This window comes from Acanthisitta chloris, unplaced genomic scaffold (genome assembly GCF_000695815.1).
Source record: "Acanthisitta chloris isolate BGI_N310 unplaced genomic scaffold, ASM69581v1 scaffold27896, whole genome shotgun sequence".
In the NCBI taxonomy this organism is placed as follows: domain Eukaryota; kingdom Metazoa; phylum Chordata; class Aves; order Passeriformes; family Acanthisittidae; genus Acanthisitta; species Acanthisitta chloris.
The window spans coordinates 278-16,076 of NW_008680166.1; the positions used below are offsets into that span (position 1 = coordinate 278).

Below are 15,799 nucleotides of genomic sequence, written 5' to 3' on the forward strand. Positions count from 1 at the left end.
CCGTCGGGATGCCCAGGCTGGTGGGATGGGTCGGGCTGGAGTGGGGTCACCCTCCTGGCTCACCCCAGCATCCCTCCCTGGCCCTGTATCCCTCCGTGGCTCTGCGCGGTGTTGCCTGGGGACGTTGGGGTCTGTGTGCAGCTGCCCGGGAGAGAGCAGAGGGCTCGGGCTTTGCCCTGCAGCTCCAGCAGCGCTGTGGGTAGTGCTGGATTGCCGGTGTGATGGGAGACGGGATGGTTGGGGTCTGCACGATGCCTTGTACCCTCGTGCTCCTCTGTTGGGGTAAGCTCAGCATGTGAGCAGCCGGAGGAACTCTGTGCCATTTGTGTTGCGGTGCAAGAGGTCAGGGCTGCACTCCCGAAATAAAAGCTTGCTATTTCTCTTTACATGTATAAACCATCCCTACTAGAAGATTTGGCAGGAAGTGCTCTTTCCTTTATAAATTCTTTTTTCTGCTGGGACTTTTTAGTTTCTTACTCCACTTAGGCTGTGGCTTCCCGCAGGCTGGCACTTGCCATCTCGCAGCAGGCTGGGAAAAGCCAAGCTACCTGGCCACATTGCCCAGCCCGAGCAGGTAATGCTGGCTGGCAGTAAATTGGGAAGGGGGCTGGCCAGAAGATTTGGAAAGGGGAAGCATAAAATCCTGTCCTTTGCTTCTCCCGGGGGATATGGTTATCATGCTGACGAGATCCTCAAGTGAGGTTGACTTAGGGAAACAAAACGGGTGTAAAACAGTTCTGAGCGGCAGGAAGGCATCTGTCACATGCTGTTGTCCTCCAAGCACATGTGCTGTCAGGGGAAGAAAAATCACAGATTTGGTGTCTAATTGTGTGCTGTGCCCTCGGGGTAAGGCTGCGGCTCATCGGAGGGTGTCAAAGTGTTATTTTCCCCCTTTTGTCGGGGTTGGGAGGGTTCCTCTGCAGAGGCCATCACCTGCCCGGTGGCAGGCACTGTGCTGCAGAGAGCAAAACAGCTGAGGAGTTGTTTATGGAGCAAACTTAAACCTGCTTTGCAACTGTTACCTGGGAAAGACTGTTCAAGCTCAACTTTGCAGCCTTTGCTCCTGGGATATCTGAGCCGATTGTTGTTTTACTGCCAGCATCAGCTCATCCCTTACCTGTGGGGAGGCTACTAAGCATCTCCCCTTTGAAATCCCATGTGCCTCTTCCATGCCAGGTTTGGGTGACCTGGTTTGGGGGCTGAGGAGTGGGATAGGGCATCAGCAGCCCCTCGGTCTGCTCATGGCTCATCTCTGCTCCATGCTGCTGGTCTGGCTGCATTAATGCCGTGGTGCATATTAGTCTTTGTTAGCTCCTCTTTCTCTTATTTGGTATCCGGTGGCACGCGTTACTGCCAAGCACACTCCGTACGAAACCCAGCTTCCGAATTCGTGGGTTCTCCAGCAGCCCTTGGCCAGACACAGAATGCAGATGGCTTAGGCAATTACTCTATCCTTTTATTAGATTGCTGGAGATTAATTAAATGCTTACACTCCTTTAGTTCCTTTTATCCCCAGGAATCCTGGGCACTTATACCCGGGCAGCTCTTGTTGCAGCCAGGCACTCAGTGCGAGTCACAAAAATGCGGAACTCTGATTTAGAGCTGAACTTTGGGGGAAGATTAAAGAAGTAAAATGCTCATCTGGGGTGTTGGGACTTGCGTGCCTGTCTCCTAAAATCCTCCTGGGATGGCTGATAGTGCGGGCAGCAGGGATCCTGGTGTTACAGCCCTCAGCAGCTGGATCAGTGCTCAGTGCTCCAGCAGCCTGAGATTCCTGACGAGCTTGCTTGGGGCTCACTGCAGGGGGGTAATGTGGGCCTGAGTCAGTATGTGCTGATTTATTGTTTCAATTTGTAATTTTATTTTTACACTCAGACCTGCGCTGTCTCTGCTGTCTTTAAGTGGCCCGTGTGGTGGATGTAGTGTGTGTTTTGGTACATCAACAGCAGCTGGCGTCCATGCCGTTGTCCCCCTTGCCTCTCTCCTGAGGGAGTCCTGGCATCCCAGGGTGGGTGTGTGGCCACAGGCAGTCAGGATTTGCCCCCTTGTCAAGCAGAGAATGATGGACTCACCCTGAAGCAAATGATGCCATCGCATGTGATGCGATGCTGTCAGGAGGCTTGTGCCTCTCATCCCCACTGGAGCCACTTGAGCCATATGCTCTGGCACAGGGACACCGAGGCAGAGCAAAGTGTCCTCTAAGGATTATGTTAATCCATTTTCTGGAGATAAATCCAATAGTTGGAAAATCCCACTCCATCTTCCTATGAACAGTAATACATTTCACACTTTTGGATCTGTTTTCATTGGCTACCTCTCTTGGCACCAAACCCCTCTGTATCCCAGAGGTGCCTCGGTCAGGCTGCTGGGAATTGGAGGAGCTGACTCCAAGGAGAGGCAGGACATTAGTTTTCTTCTGCATCTTGCAGTCTGAATTGTTGAATAAAATCAAAAGCCTGGCCTCTTGGGTTAGCTGAAGCATTCGGATGAAAGAGCTGGGAGCTGCAGCATGGTGCAGGGGAGCAGACAGAAATTCCCACTTGTGCAGTGGTTTTCTGATTAAATAAATGGGGATGTTAAAACACCTCCTGTCCTCCATGAGGAGGAGGAGGAGAGGGATGTGAGCTTACTCCTTATCTTCCCAAGGCCTTGCTGCTGCAGGACAAAACCCAAGGGCCACCTTGTGCAACACTAGCAATTCTGTGCATTCAGAAATCATGACTCAGGCTACTCCAACGCCTCCAGAGAGATCAGCAGCAGAGGGAATTGAGTGGGGTGGTGGAGCCTGTCACTGGACTGTCAGACCCCTGTCTGTAGGAGTGCAGGGCTGCTGGGCGCTGCTGGGTTTGCGCAAGTCATTGCTGTCCCAGTCCTTAGAGCCACTCTTAAGAGCCTGCTGGGCTGGGCTCTCCTCCTGCCCTGGAGGTCTTGTGGTCCAGAGCTAGGTCCAACCTACCAAATGCCCATTATTTGGAAACAGCTGTTAATTCTTTAGTTCTGTTAATCCCTCTGCAGTGTCCTAATGTACATTGTTCCCAGTGAAGGGGCAGATGGGTGTGAGGACCCTCTCTGATGCTCCCCCGTGTCCACACAAGGAAAGAAGAGGCTGCTCAAGCACATCTTGATCCTTGGCAGAACCAGCATCTGCAGTCTGGGACTGCCATGGGCCTGGACATCACATGTGCTGAAACCTGATGTTCCTGATACCAGACCTGCTTGCAGATAAAAGTGGGACTGGAGGTTTGGGAGGATTGCTGTTCTGTGCAGCAGGTGGGGTTTTTGGGGTTGGGTGGTGGAGTGTTGCTTTCTTTTTTTTTTTTTGTCTTAAGCGATCTTGGCAACCAGGCATTTTTTCTCATTTTTGTCAGTGCACTTCTCTGATTCTGTGCGTGGGAAACTGAAGTTGAACCAAGCATCTGCTGCTGTCTATGTTTGGAGATGGGACATGAAAGATACTTTAGTCTGATCCATTATGTCCCTACCTCTGAACATCTCCAGCTCACCTGCTCACCACCCTCCTGGGGCTGCGAGTACTGGCAGTGCCTGCCAGTTGCTCCAAAGAGAAATTTTTTGTCAAGGAAATGATTATAGCCTCAGGTGAACACTAAGCAGGGAATAAAGGTGTGTTTCCACTCCTGTGTATATTTTTATGTACATAGGGGCCATACATAACAGCATTGGAAGTGAGTTAAATTGCAGGCAGCTCAAATCGGGGTGTTCAGTTCTCCACTGCATCAGGGTCCCTTTTCTGGAGGGCTGGGAAGCAGGAGACAGGTTGTGTGAAGCTCTGCACCGATTTGTCTGGTTGAGAGAGACTTGGCAACACTATTTGGGGGCTGTTTGTACTGACAGCTCTGGTGTTCTCTGTCGGGGCTGCTCAGCCCAGAGCAAAGCTGCAGTGTGCCTGAGCCCAGGATTGCTCGCTCCAGGCTATAAATAACCTTCCCAAGTCTACAAAGGTTCTCCTCTGAAACAGTGGCATATTTCTGCCATACTTGTTAAGTCAGTTCACAGGCTGCTCAGTGAAGCTCTTAGCAAAGAAAACTCCGTCGGGATTTGGCAAAGCCATGTGTGCCCAGACTGTGGGTCCCAGCTGGGCAATGCGTGGGCTCAGCAGATGCCAGGAGGTCTCAAGGAAGCAGCAATGGGGATGAGATGCTCCCAGCCCTGCTTTCTGCAGTACTCTGGTCTTGCATGTCATGTACAGCCTGTTGAGGCTGTAGCAGGTTCAGGAAGCTCAGGCCTTGCGTGGGGGGCAGCTGTGGGTGGCATGGCTGGGTGGGGAATGGAAATGAGGCAAGTGGACAGTCCTGCTTCATTGGCATGGAAAAAATTCATCCCTCCTCTGCACCCGCTGGCTCTGTGCCCTGGTGTCTCTGCTGCAGAGTCACCTGCAGCAAAAGTGTCTCCCCTTTTCATGTGAGCCCTGTTTTGGCTGGGGAGAGGGGAGGATTGGGAGTGGTGTATCTGGCTCTGGTGGGTGCTATGTCTGGTCTTGGAACCCCCAGAGCTCTGTATTTCTGGCACTCAAGCCCCCCGACAGCTCATAAAGAGGGCAAGCGCTGCTAGGACCAGCAGATAATAATCACTGATACCCTTAAGGGTTCAGCCTGAGCAGTGCTGCATGGTGTGAGGGTCCCTGTGTTAATTAATGCCCAGTGTCCGTGAGCATAGCTCTGGATGGGTCTGACATAGCTCCTCAAAATACCTGGCTGCCAGGGCTGGATGCACCCTGTTGTCCCCAGGGTGCAGAGCCCTGCTAAGGAAGGACTGGGCAAGGCTAGAGGTCCAACGCTGAGCAGAGCACCCGTCGGATGGAAAGCCAGGGCTTTTTTCCATTGAAGTCAGCTGGCATCAGGAATTTTCCATCCCTTTTGGCCTCTGAGCCTGTACCACCGCAGTCTGAGTAAACTTCCCCCCTTTCCTCCCAGTGAGGCTGGGTGTTCCTGGGGTGCAGGGCAGAACCAGGGCCGTGCCAGCCCAGACCCTTGGCTCCCCGGGCTGAGGCCATGCACAGGCAGCTGGAGAGCAGGAACACTGGGACACCAAAAGTCCTGGGAATTGGATTTCTCCTTGCTTGCTTTCCTTGACGGCAGCAGCCCAGGGAGAAACCCTTATCAGCTAGTCTGCAGACAGGCTGGGTGTTCCCCAGGCAAGGGGGAAATAAAGAGCCTTCAGATTTCGGGGCACCTGGCTGGGAACTGGTGCCTGAGCACTTTGTCCCTTGCTTCATGGTACAGCTATGTGCCACGGGGCCAATGTCCCAGTATGTGCTGCAGCCTCAGGCTGCCCTGGACTCTTCAGGAATCTGGGGACCCTCACACCCTGTATCTGATGCCTCACACCTGGCTGCTGGTACCTGGGTGCAGGACCCTCTGCTTGGACGAGGCTCTCCTGGCCCTGAAGATGGATGGCTGTGTAGCTCATGGTGTGATGCCCCAGGCTGGGGTTGGTGCCAGTGTGTCCCCACTGCCTGTGCTGCCCTGCTGCCTTCCTGCAGGCTCTCTGCAGAAGCAGTGGCTCCCCATCTGTGGCAGAGTCTCTGGCTCAGGGTGGCTTTCAAAGCTGGGAACCCAGCAGCCAGCCAATCCAGGCACCCCTGTAAACTGGGGATGATTCAGCCCTGACCTTTGCACGCTGTATTGGGCTGTCGGAGCAGCAATGTGCCTCCCTCAGGAAGGCAGCAGCTCCTCTCCGGGGAAGGCTTTGGCTGCCCACCTCTGCCCACCACCAGTCTCATCAACACCCCTTCCAAGGTGTCCCCTGTCAGAGACGCGATCGGCCTTCGGTTTTCCAAAAATATCTGCCACCTGCTGTCACAGAAAAAGCAGCTTCTCAAGAAAATTCATTTCTGACAGTGCAGAAAACGAGCAATATTAAATGGCCTCAAGGAATAACGAGAAACTGAGTGACTTGTGCAAACAGTCCTTTGGCAAAGTGCTCCCCTTTGTTTTCTGTTTAAAAACCAGAATTTTTTTCTCTGGCATTTCCCCGAACTGGACAGGTCTTTTGTAAGTCATGGGCAGAGGGTGCATGGTGTGGGCTGTGTCTGGGGGCCCCTTCCTGCCATGCCTGGGCCAGAGGGGAGAGCCTGCTTGCATGGGACAGGGTCAGCAAGCAGTATCCCTTTGGGTGCTGTGACAGCCACATGTGCCATGGCAGGGAGAGGGACTGCCCTTTCTGGGGGCTGTGGAAGGCTGGATGGAAGGCTGGATCCCACACGTGGGGATGAGGAGCAGCAGGGCACGCAGGGTACCAAAACACCTTACAAAAGAGATTCTTTGTGCTGGCATCACAGCCTGCAGCAGTTCTGGCCATTGGCAGTGTGAGGGCTGCCTTTGTGGGGCTGCCAGGGTGCCTGTTAGACCAGGGACCCCCTCAGCTGCCCATTCACCAGCACTCCGAGTGGGTGGCCTTTCTTCTCCTAATTGGGCTGAGGAGGAGGGGGCAGCCCAGGACTGCCCTCCCCACCTTCAGAGCTTGGGGATCGGTGACCTCCTAATCCCGCTTGGCTCTTGGGTGCAGCTGGGGGCTCCATCTCTGTGCCCCCATCCCGTGGTGAGGCTGTGGATCTGGAGGTGATTATTTGGAAAAGCTGCATCCTGTATTTGTACATATGGTTTTCCCTACGATTCACGGCAGCTTGGGGAGGGTGGGTTCTTTCATGGGTTTATTTTCTTTGTTAGCCCTTTCCCACAGCTTTATTTTCTTTCCTTTTGTCTTGGGCACCTTCCTTTCTCCTCCCTGGGCTCAGCCTCGGCTCTGCTGCCTCCCTTTCCCGTGTGGTCAGCCTGCTGGCATGGATACCTGCCCAAGCCCTGGGAAATCATCCCCTGTCGGGACCAGGACCACCGCCACTTGCCTGGCAGCTCGCTCCAGGCACGATTATGTTAAAGGAAGGCAAAAGCCTGTGCCTGGGAGTCCCCGTGCTTGGGAGTTTCTGGGACTCCTGCTCTGTGAGAGGGGCAGCTCAGTCTCAGTTTTGGGGTGGGATGAGGGGGATGTATTGCACTGTGAAGGGTCTGGCTGCTTTGCTGATCCTTACCTTTGCCTCACCTGCATTTTCCCACACCTTTTCCCATAATTAAAGTCTGTGCTGTGTGTAGGAGGGCTGGAGGAGAGTGGAGCAGGAGTGGCCCTCAGTACACTTATCACCTGTAAATCACTAGAAAATACAGGTGGTTTCTCAGGCCACCCCTTCTCCTCACCTGAGAAATGGTTTAGCTGAAAGGCCAACCCCCAAGTTCACATTTTTGGGGGATACTTACCACATTGTGAAGGGCTACTTTTCTGCAGTGCAGTTCTCATGTGCGATTTCTGCCCTGAAGGCAGAAATAATCTGGGGAGTCTTTGTCCATCTGTTGAGTTTTGTGAAATGTGCAAAAAATACCTGCCTCCAGAATGGAGGGAGAGGGGGTTGTTTTTGGAGCTGTGAGCACAGTAATTGTGTGAAGTGAGCCCACACTGGGGCTCGATATGCCGTGGGCTCTGGTGGGAGCAGCCACAGGATATGGGCTGCAGCAGGATGCCCTGGATCCCAGGTTTGGTGAGCAAAAGTGAATCCTGCATAGTTTGCGACCTGTGCCCATTGCTTTGGGTACATGTGAGCATGGGCCGGAGGGAGCAGCTGAATAACAGGACATAGATAGGACAGCATTGAGATGGCCCTACTGCCGGTGCTGTTTCCCAGGAGGCCTATCCAAGAAGGCAATGCCCAGCTCAAGGTGATGTCTGCTTTCTGCTCCATCACTTGCTTACAGGGCACCCCAGCCCTGCCAGGCTCACACATGCAGTTGTGGGCACGAGGTTGTGGTTGGCAGCCAGAAGGTTGGCATTGCTGGGATTCATGTGGCCGTGGGAAGCAGCAGTAGGTATGGACATCTTCTGCCTAGCTGCCACTGCTTGCTCTGTCCTTGGATGTGGCTGTATTCTGCACTTGCCTGGGGAAGAGAAGTGCAGGGGAAGGAAAGTGATTACCCTTCTAGTGGCAGTGACCTCATGGTGTCAGGAATAGCTGGAAGAAGATAGGCATCCTCTGGCTGCAAAAGTCTGTCCTTCTCCTCGTGTAAGCTAAGAATCTCTCTTCCCTGGGTGGTCCCTGTCAGAAGAGCAGCATGGGGAGGCTCGATGGGAGGTGCTGTGCAGCAGAGATGCTTTCCTGGCAGGGGAGGATGGGGAAAGCTTCTGCCTTAGGTGCTGCATGGTGGCCGTGTTCAGGGCGCTGGCTGCCTCAGCTCTGCTCCTCAGCTCCCACTTTTTATTGATGGTTTCCAGACTTTATATAAGAAAAGGGAATCGATTGATATCCAAGATGCTTCTCCCAATACGACCCAACCTCTGAAGGGGTGGAGGACTCTGTGTAGGGGATGTGGCTGCGGGCTGACCCAGACCTGTGTGTTGCAGCCAGGGGCTGTGGTCTGGGCAGTTCGTGCCGCGTGTGCCGGCAGTGTGCACCGTGGGCTGTAATTCCTGGTTACGTAAAGCTGCCCTGTGCCGCGGCAGCCTGCACGGCATGTGACGGACATGCCAGCTGTTTGGTGTTTATTTTTATATCCTCTCTATTCACATCTCTCAGCACTGACTGCCCGGCGCCGGTCACTGGACACCTGCCCCCGTCTCCCCCCAGGCAGGAGCTGTGCAGCTGCAGATGATCTCGCCGAGCCAGTGGGCTTGTAGGGTTGGCAAGGAGGGCTCTCAGAAACACAGAGCACTCTGAGTTTTTGTCCCAGAGGGCTCTCTGGGACAGCACACACAAAAAGCCCAGGTGTGGTTATGCAGCCCCCATGCCATGCCCTCCATAGAGGTGGTATCAGCATCCCAGCAGAGAGGAACTGGAAGTCCCATAGCAATGCTGGGTGAGAAATAACCCCTCTCCACAGCCTCTGCCTGCACGGTGATCCCTGAGCACAGGTTCAGACACTTAGGCACCTATCTCAGCACTGCTGCTTGAAACCAGTGACCTGGGCTTTCATGGTGTCGGTAGAGGTTGTGCCCATATTCACAGGAACACGTAGCCTTGCTGGGTTTAGTGCCCGCGCTGCGCTGCCGAGGGTTACGTCAGCCCTTGTGTTGAGATGAAGCGTGGGAGCACAGGGGGCTAGTAAATAGGCTCTAAACGCTTTTCTTCCAACTACACGTTTTTAGTGCTCAGCATTGACTCTTCATGGCTTGTCTGTTTTCTGATCCTTCTTCTGAATCTGCCCTCTTCCATTTTATTTTTAAAAAGGTTTTTGTTCGGTGTCGCTCCGTGCTGGGTCGCAGTGGCGCTGCCTTTGGTCCCCTTTGAATAGCAAAGCGGCTCCTTTATTCTGGAGGCTTGGCCTGGAGGCTCAGCATTGCTGCAAAAACAGCCATGGGTTTGGCAGGGCTGTAATTAAATAATGAAGGGCCTGTCACAGGACAGGTTGGCCCAGCTATTTTAGGGATATTCCAATATCCAGGTCTATAAGAAATGACTCAGTGCAGCTGAGGGGATATTCGCTTATGCCTATATGCTTTGATCATGGCCTAGATGAGTGAGTCCTCCTGGCCTGATCACTGATGTTATTTTACTGCTGGAATAAGGGCTGCTGAATCCTTGAATTGGTGTGGTGAGGGAACAGCTTCATGCTGGGAGGCGTGCAAGGATTCGGGTGCAGCAGGCAAAATGCTGCCCATTCCCCAGAAGTGACCGTGGGTTCTCTCCAGGGATACCATCAAGGCCGTGGTGGAACGATGAGGGTTTAGTGCTGTGGGAATTCAGCTGATCTCCTCTTTCTTTCCCTGCAGTACATTGGGAGCCTGGATGTGCCACGGCCAAACAGTAGGGTGGAGATCGTGACAGCTATGCGGCGGATCAGGGTGAGTATGGGAAGGATGCTCCTTCCTCTTCTGTCGGGGTGGCAAGGGACACTGCTCATCCATCTCCACTTGCAGCTTTGATTGCAGAAATCCTATTCTCCAAGTTATTCACAACTGTATTTTTCACTGTCCTTCTCTCCATTGGTATCTCTGTGTAACCCAGGCACAATGCCTGTAAGCTCCATGTGCCACAGCGTCGCATTTGCAGCATCTCCAGCGCTGTCTGTCCCCCGTGGTACCCAGGCATCCCATGTGCCATGGCTGGGGTTAGCTGCAGCCCCAGCTGTAGCAGGGCTGTCTCCACACTCACGGTGCTGCATCCTGTGCAGGAGCATGTGCTGTGGAGGCAGGGATGGAGTGGAAGGTAGATGCGGGATATGATGCTGCAGGCACTGGATGGTAACTGTAGCATGTCCGTGATTGCAACAATGTCCTCATGTGTCAATCGCAATAAGAAAGTAACAACAAGCTGCTTGGGGAAAGGGCACTTCTGGGTTTTACTGCTTGTATAGGCGTTTCAGCTGCACGAAAACTCGGGTGCTGCCTGGATATGGCAGCAGGTTAGTGCCTGGTAAATGACAATGTGCAAATTAAAGTGCGGAGTAACAAGGTCTGGGGCTAGCCAGCAGTGAGCTTGTTTAACAGCTAGTAGGTCAGGGGATGTCATCTGGTAATGAAGTCATCTGACTTCCCAAAATACTTACAGTCAGGATACGGGGCGCTCTTGCTGTATAATGCTTGGCCAATAGCCAGGAGAGGAGCTTTCCTTCTGGTCCCTGGCCTCTTGCCTGCACAACTGGAAGGTGTTCAGGACAGGCTGGAAGGGGAGTAAACCCCCCATCCCATGAGCTTGCTGCCCCCACACTTAAAACAGCAGGAGCTTGACTGTTCTTAAGGCACAGAACAGCCCTTTGGGCTGGGGTTGGACCTTGGTGTGGTGTATGTGGCCACAGGCACAGGAATTTGGTCTGTCAGTGGGTCACAGCAAGGGTCTGCCCTGCCTTCCAGGGATGGCTCGCTATTGCGAATAACACTCTTAACTGGAAGGACCTGAGGGCACTTGCAGGGATGTTGGCTAATGGATGAGCTGTCTTTCTCGTGGCCTCATGGGATTCTATAAGCACTGGACCTACTCTTGTCACTGAGCAGCCCTACCAGGGCTCTGCTCCTCTCAGCCCCTCTTGCAGACTCTTGCTATAATCTCGTTTTCTCTTTCCTTATCACCAGAGGAGAAGAGTATCATATCTCAAGGCAAGGAGTATCATATCCCAAGGACACAGATTGCAAGGCTCTCCTGTTTCAAACTTTCAGAGTGTAAATAGTTTGTGGGCTTTCCTCAACAGCTTCCCTACCTGCTGCCCTGTCCTCTCTGTGGTGGTTAATCTTGTGACTGGTGCACAAACTGGGAAGTCCTTTATGGCATTAGGTTTGCCCACCTTGTTTCCAGACGAGGCTTGGGTCAGAACAACCATTACGCCATCGAAAGCTCTTATAAACAGCAGTTTCCTCTGTGCCTTTCAAGATAAGACTTTTGAAAGAATGCAGCTCCAGCCCCAAAATTCCAGAACTCCACCTCAGTATGGATTGGCACAACTCTGAGGGCTTAAGTAAACCCTAGGGGAAAAAATCCGCAGCAAAACATCCTTGTTGACCAATATAAATAAACTTAAGCACAGTCTAGAAAATTCATAAATAAAGCTCTGAATGGCGGGAAAAGAAGGCAAAATGGGGTAAAATAATGATTTCTTGTGCTGAGTAATGTGCTTGGAATGTGTGCTCAGGCTTCCTTCATCTAGTGTAAGACAGGAGAGGTGCAAGTATTTGAAAGGCCATGACTTTGCAGATCTGATCTGCCAGAAAGACTTTTAATGTCTATTTATTTGTCATGGGGTGCTATTTGTGGGGAGGATGCCAGGGTGGTTTGTTTGATGGATGTTTATGTGTCTAGCCCTCCCCTGGTTTCCCGTGCTTTGTGCTGGCTGCACACCTGGCAGCAGGACACACCGCAGCATTGCAAGGGCATTTCTGGCTGGGTTGGGTGCCAGGGGCTGGCTTCAGTTTGGCTGCAGGTCAAGGAATGCATGTCCTTCTTAAAGAACACAGCTACCCTTCTGCTTTAAGGAATAACATAATCCCAAAATATTGGCATGGGGAAAACAGAGGAGGAAAAAGGTTATTTAGGCACAGAAAACAAGCAGTGGGAGATCACCAAGTGTTCTGTGTGTGAGGTGTGAAACAGCTGCTGACCCTGAGGTTTGTGTGGTTTTTAATGCAGTCCCTGGTTTAGGGAAAAAGTGTTCTGTCCCAGTTTGTTCCAGGTTAGTCGCTGCTGGTGAAGGAGGGGGCCCTCACCATCCCCGCTGCTTCTGCAACTCCCCTTTCTCAGTGCTGCCTTTGCCGCAGCTGCTCACTGGGCTTTGCCCTGTTTACTAAGTGATAAAAATCATGATCTTGCAAAGAAGTGAGGAAGCTCCCTGCCTGACAGTAGGGATCTCAGTGGGGAGAGAGCCCTGGAAACCCTCTGTGACTGCCTGTGCTGTGCTGGGGGCAGGGAGGGACAGGGACACCAGCACCTCCTGCAGCGCTGCCTGCCCTCTCCGCCCCCACACTCCAGGCCTGTCAGATCCTGGCTTCCTGTTTAGATGGAGACCTGACCCTTTGGGGGCACAGAGGAGGACACGGCATAGCCAGCATTGCTGGGATGCCTGCTCGGGGCGGACTCTGCCGCCCTCTCCCACTCTGCAGAGCAGAGTGATGGTGTGGGCAGGATGGCTCCACCTGAGCTAGAGGTGTACATTACGCCCAAATCTGGTCCCTTTGGTGGATCTGAGTTGAGAGGGACTTTAAAGAAGGGGTTGATGTTGCATGGCAGTGATGCCATCCCCTTTCTCCCCACTGCTGAAGGGCTGGTGATGCCATGGCTATCCTCATAGTGCTGGCTGGAGGGAGAGTTTCTGTCCAGTGGCAGGAGGATGTGGAGAATTCACAGGATTCTCAGAGCACAGGGCAAGGAGGGATGGGGGAGGTGCTCCGCTGACTGTCTCTGCTTTCCTGCTTTTCCTGCCTGCATTGACTGGGCTTGCTGGGGACACAGCCCCATCTGCTCTGTGTCATGGTGCAGGTCCCTTGCCCTGAAAGGACTCAGTGGAATGGGACCTTAGCCATGCCAGGGATGCACTTGGACAGCAATTTTGTGAGCAGTTAATGCAGCTTTCCTCCAAAGCCTGTGTCTTTCCTGCAGAGCACTGATGGCCATGTCAGTACCAATAAATACAATTGACCAGGGCATGCTTTCTGGGCAAGTGGCTGGGCTTATGTTAGTACAACTGACCCCCTTATCCTCCTCATCCCAAGGATGACCCAGTCCATGTTTCTTCATGCCCTAAACTGTTGGGGTAGGTTGGCTTTCAAAATGCTCCTTGGCTGCTGTGGATGCAAGGTGTGAGGAATTGATCTGTAAGTCCAGATAATTACCTGTGGGTACCTGACCATGAAAAGGTCCCAAAGTCAAGAGTAGTTAAGCAGTTGTTAGAGCTGCAGCCAGCCTGTCCCTTGGTGCAAGCCCGTGGGACCATCCTTGCCCAGGCTCTCTGGGAAGCAGCAGCACCGAGGCCACAGTGCTCTTTGCTCTGTGCTGGTCATGGGCAAAGCTGGAGAAATTTGAGTGGGAGCTCATGGGTCTGTCAGTTACCAGAGAGGGTGTTATGGTACTGCTACTCTTCCCTTCTCTTCTCGGGGCACTAAATGACAATGCCAACTGTGTACTTTTTATGTTGTGATGTAAATAATTGCAAATGCTTTCCTTTCCGTGTCCCTGGCATGTCTCCAGTGCAGTCAGTGCTACCTGACTGGGGCTTGGTGCTTTTGTTCTGAGAATTTGGTAGAGAATTTGAGAATAGAGAATCTGCTAGAGAATTTGGAATCAGCCTTTTCTTGCTACTTGGCTTGCTGAGTATAGCTTTAATCCAGGTTTTCTTTGGAGCCAGAAAGGATGAAATCCTATATAGGCACTTCTTAAAAGCTGCTTCTGTGGAAGACTTTTGCAAGCCTGTTTCTGGGAAGCGTCCATCTGAGTTCTGCAGGCTTGAAACAGGGAGACATTCCAAGCTCTTGAAAATCTCTCTCGTCTACACCTCCTACTCTGTCAGGTACATCTGATTTTGTGGGACTTCTGCTGCTTTGCATAGCTGAGCTCAATTTTAGCAAATTGGCTAAATTGCTGAATTTCAACAAGCTTGTTTGAAGCAAGATTTTGCATCCTCTGCAGGCCACAGGCACAGTCGGACTGGTGTGAAAATTGATGCATTTGGCCAGTTATTTGTGTAGAGCACCTGGTGTAATTTTGAGCTCATTTAATTAAAATATTTCTGAGATACCCCTGTTCCTGCCACGGTGAGTTTTTAAAAGCATTATGTCATTTACAGTGATGCTTTCTGGTTTTCCTTTATTCTTCTTTTCTTTCTTTCACCATGCAAGGAGCAGCATGTCTGTCCCTGCCATAAAATGGAGCAGGATTTGGGAGCAAGCTGGCCCTGTGTCCCTGAGCCCTGCCCACTCCTGCCTGCCTGTGGGGACCAACACAGTGGGCAGTGGGCAATGGGCTGTCCAGGATATGCTCAGGCATTGGCCACCTAAAGGGCACAGGCTGCTTCTTGCCAAGTCACTGTACTCAGTGCAAGGTGAATTATCGACAGTCTAATGACTTGACGTGATTATTCAAGATGAACAAGATTATGTTGTATTAGATCTGGGAGGAACTGAAAGGATATCTGTAATAATTTCAATTGCTCTTTCAGTGTTCTGTCAGTCGCAGTAAATTGATAAAGGCTTCTGGGCAAGCTCATTGTATTTCTTCTGGCATCACCAGTGCCACTTAATGTCATAATAAAATAATGGCTAGTTTGGTATTGCTACCAACATGCCACCTACTTGATGGCATGAAATAGGTCAGGATCTTATCCTGTGGTTAGTATTTAATCAATAAACTGATTAAATTCGTACCCAGATTGATTGGAGCAGCCTTTTTTTCCAAGACTGCCCACAGGGAAGGGATGGTTCCCAAGAGAGTTGACCAAAGTGTGGTGGCCCTGGCTTTATTGTCTGCTTTAATACCATGGCCAGGATGGGGTGAGTGCTGTCCAGTGGAGCTTTGGAAGTTACTGGCAGTGTTAAGTAATGTGAGTGATAATGCATGGGTAGTAAAATTACAAGTAAATGACTCTATGTGGCAGAGGGCAGGTATCTGGACTGGTAAAGAGGTGTCAAGTGTTGAGCCATTAATGCTGGAAAGCAAGGTCTGAGCCCTGAAGGAAGGCGGCTAGGGATGGAGCTTTGGGCACTGTTGCCAGAGAGACTTTGGGAAAGCAATGAGGGCAGACATGAGCAAGTGCTGCCTGTGCCAGCTGTCTGCCAGGCGTGCTGGGTCATGCAGTGGCAGGAATGACTGGGCTCAGCCAGACATGCGACCTGATGGGTGCTGAGGAGATGAGGAACAGGCATGCTTCTCTTCCCCTGGTAGCTGACTTCATAAATAGGTCATGATAAGCTCATTGCCTTTCAGCTTCCAGCGACGCCCTAGCTAAGAGCTTTCTGCCAAACCTGGGACAGCAGCATGTCTCTTGTGGCCAGGCTCCAAACTGTGGTGGGATGGAAAACTTGGTGGCAGGGTGTCCAGCCTGGGAAAGAGCAGGGAGTTCCCAGCTGGACAGAGAGCTTGGTTGTGGAGCTAGCAAGGATGAAGGAAACCATAACCCAGATGGGGTAGCATGGTTTGGGAAAGCTCCTGAGCCAGGAGGTGCATGCCAGTGTGTGGTCTTCCCCATACCTCCTGTCTCTCTGAGGAGCTCAGCACTTCTGCTCTGGGCAAGTGTCACATGGGCAGGTGATGCTCATGGCTCTGGCAGGAACACATCGGCTGGCGCTGGGCATGCCAACTCAAGCAGCAATGTTCCTGGTGGGT

General features: G+C 52.2%; 1 protein-coding gene across 1 annotated transcript in view; it reads left to right on the forward strand.

Annotated features, from left to right (window-relative positions):
• The window catches only part of NOS1AP (nitric oxide synthase 1 (neuronal) adaptor protein), a gene marked incomplete at its 5' end in the record, with an annotated part of 37,611 nt that overhangs the window by 274 nt on the left and 21,538 nt on the right, over positions 1-15,799 (forward strand). Inside the window, one exon of the mRNA XM_009077625.1 lies at positions 9,769-9,840. Within this exon, the coding sequence (XP_009075873.1) occupies positions 9,769-9,840 (72 nt within the window). The remainder of the gene's footprint in view (positions 1-9,768; positions 9,841-15,799) is intronic.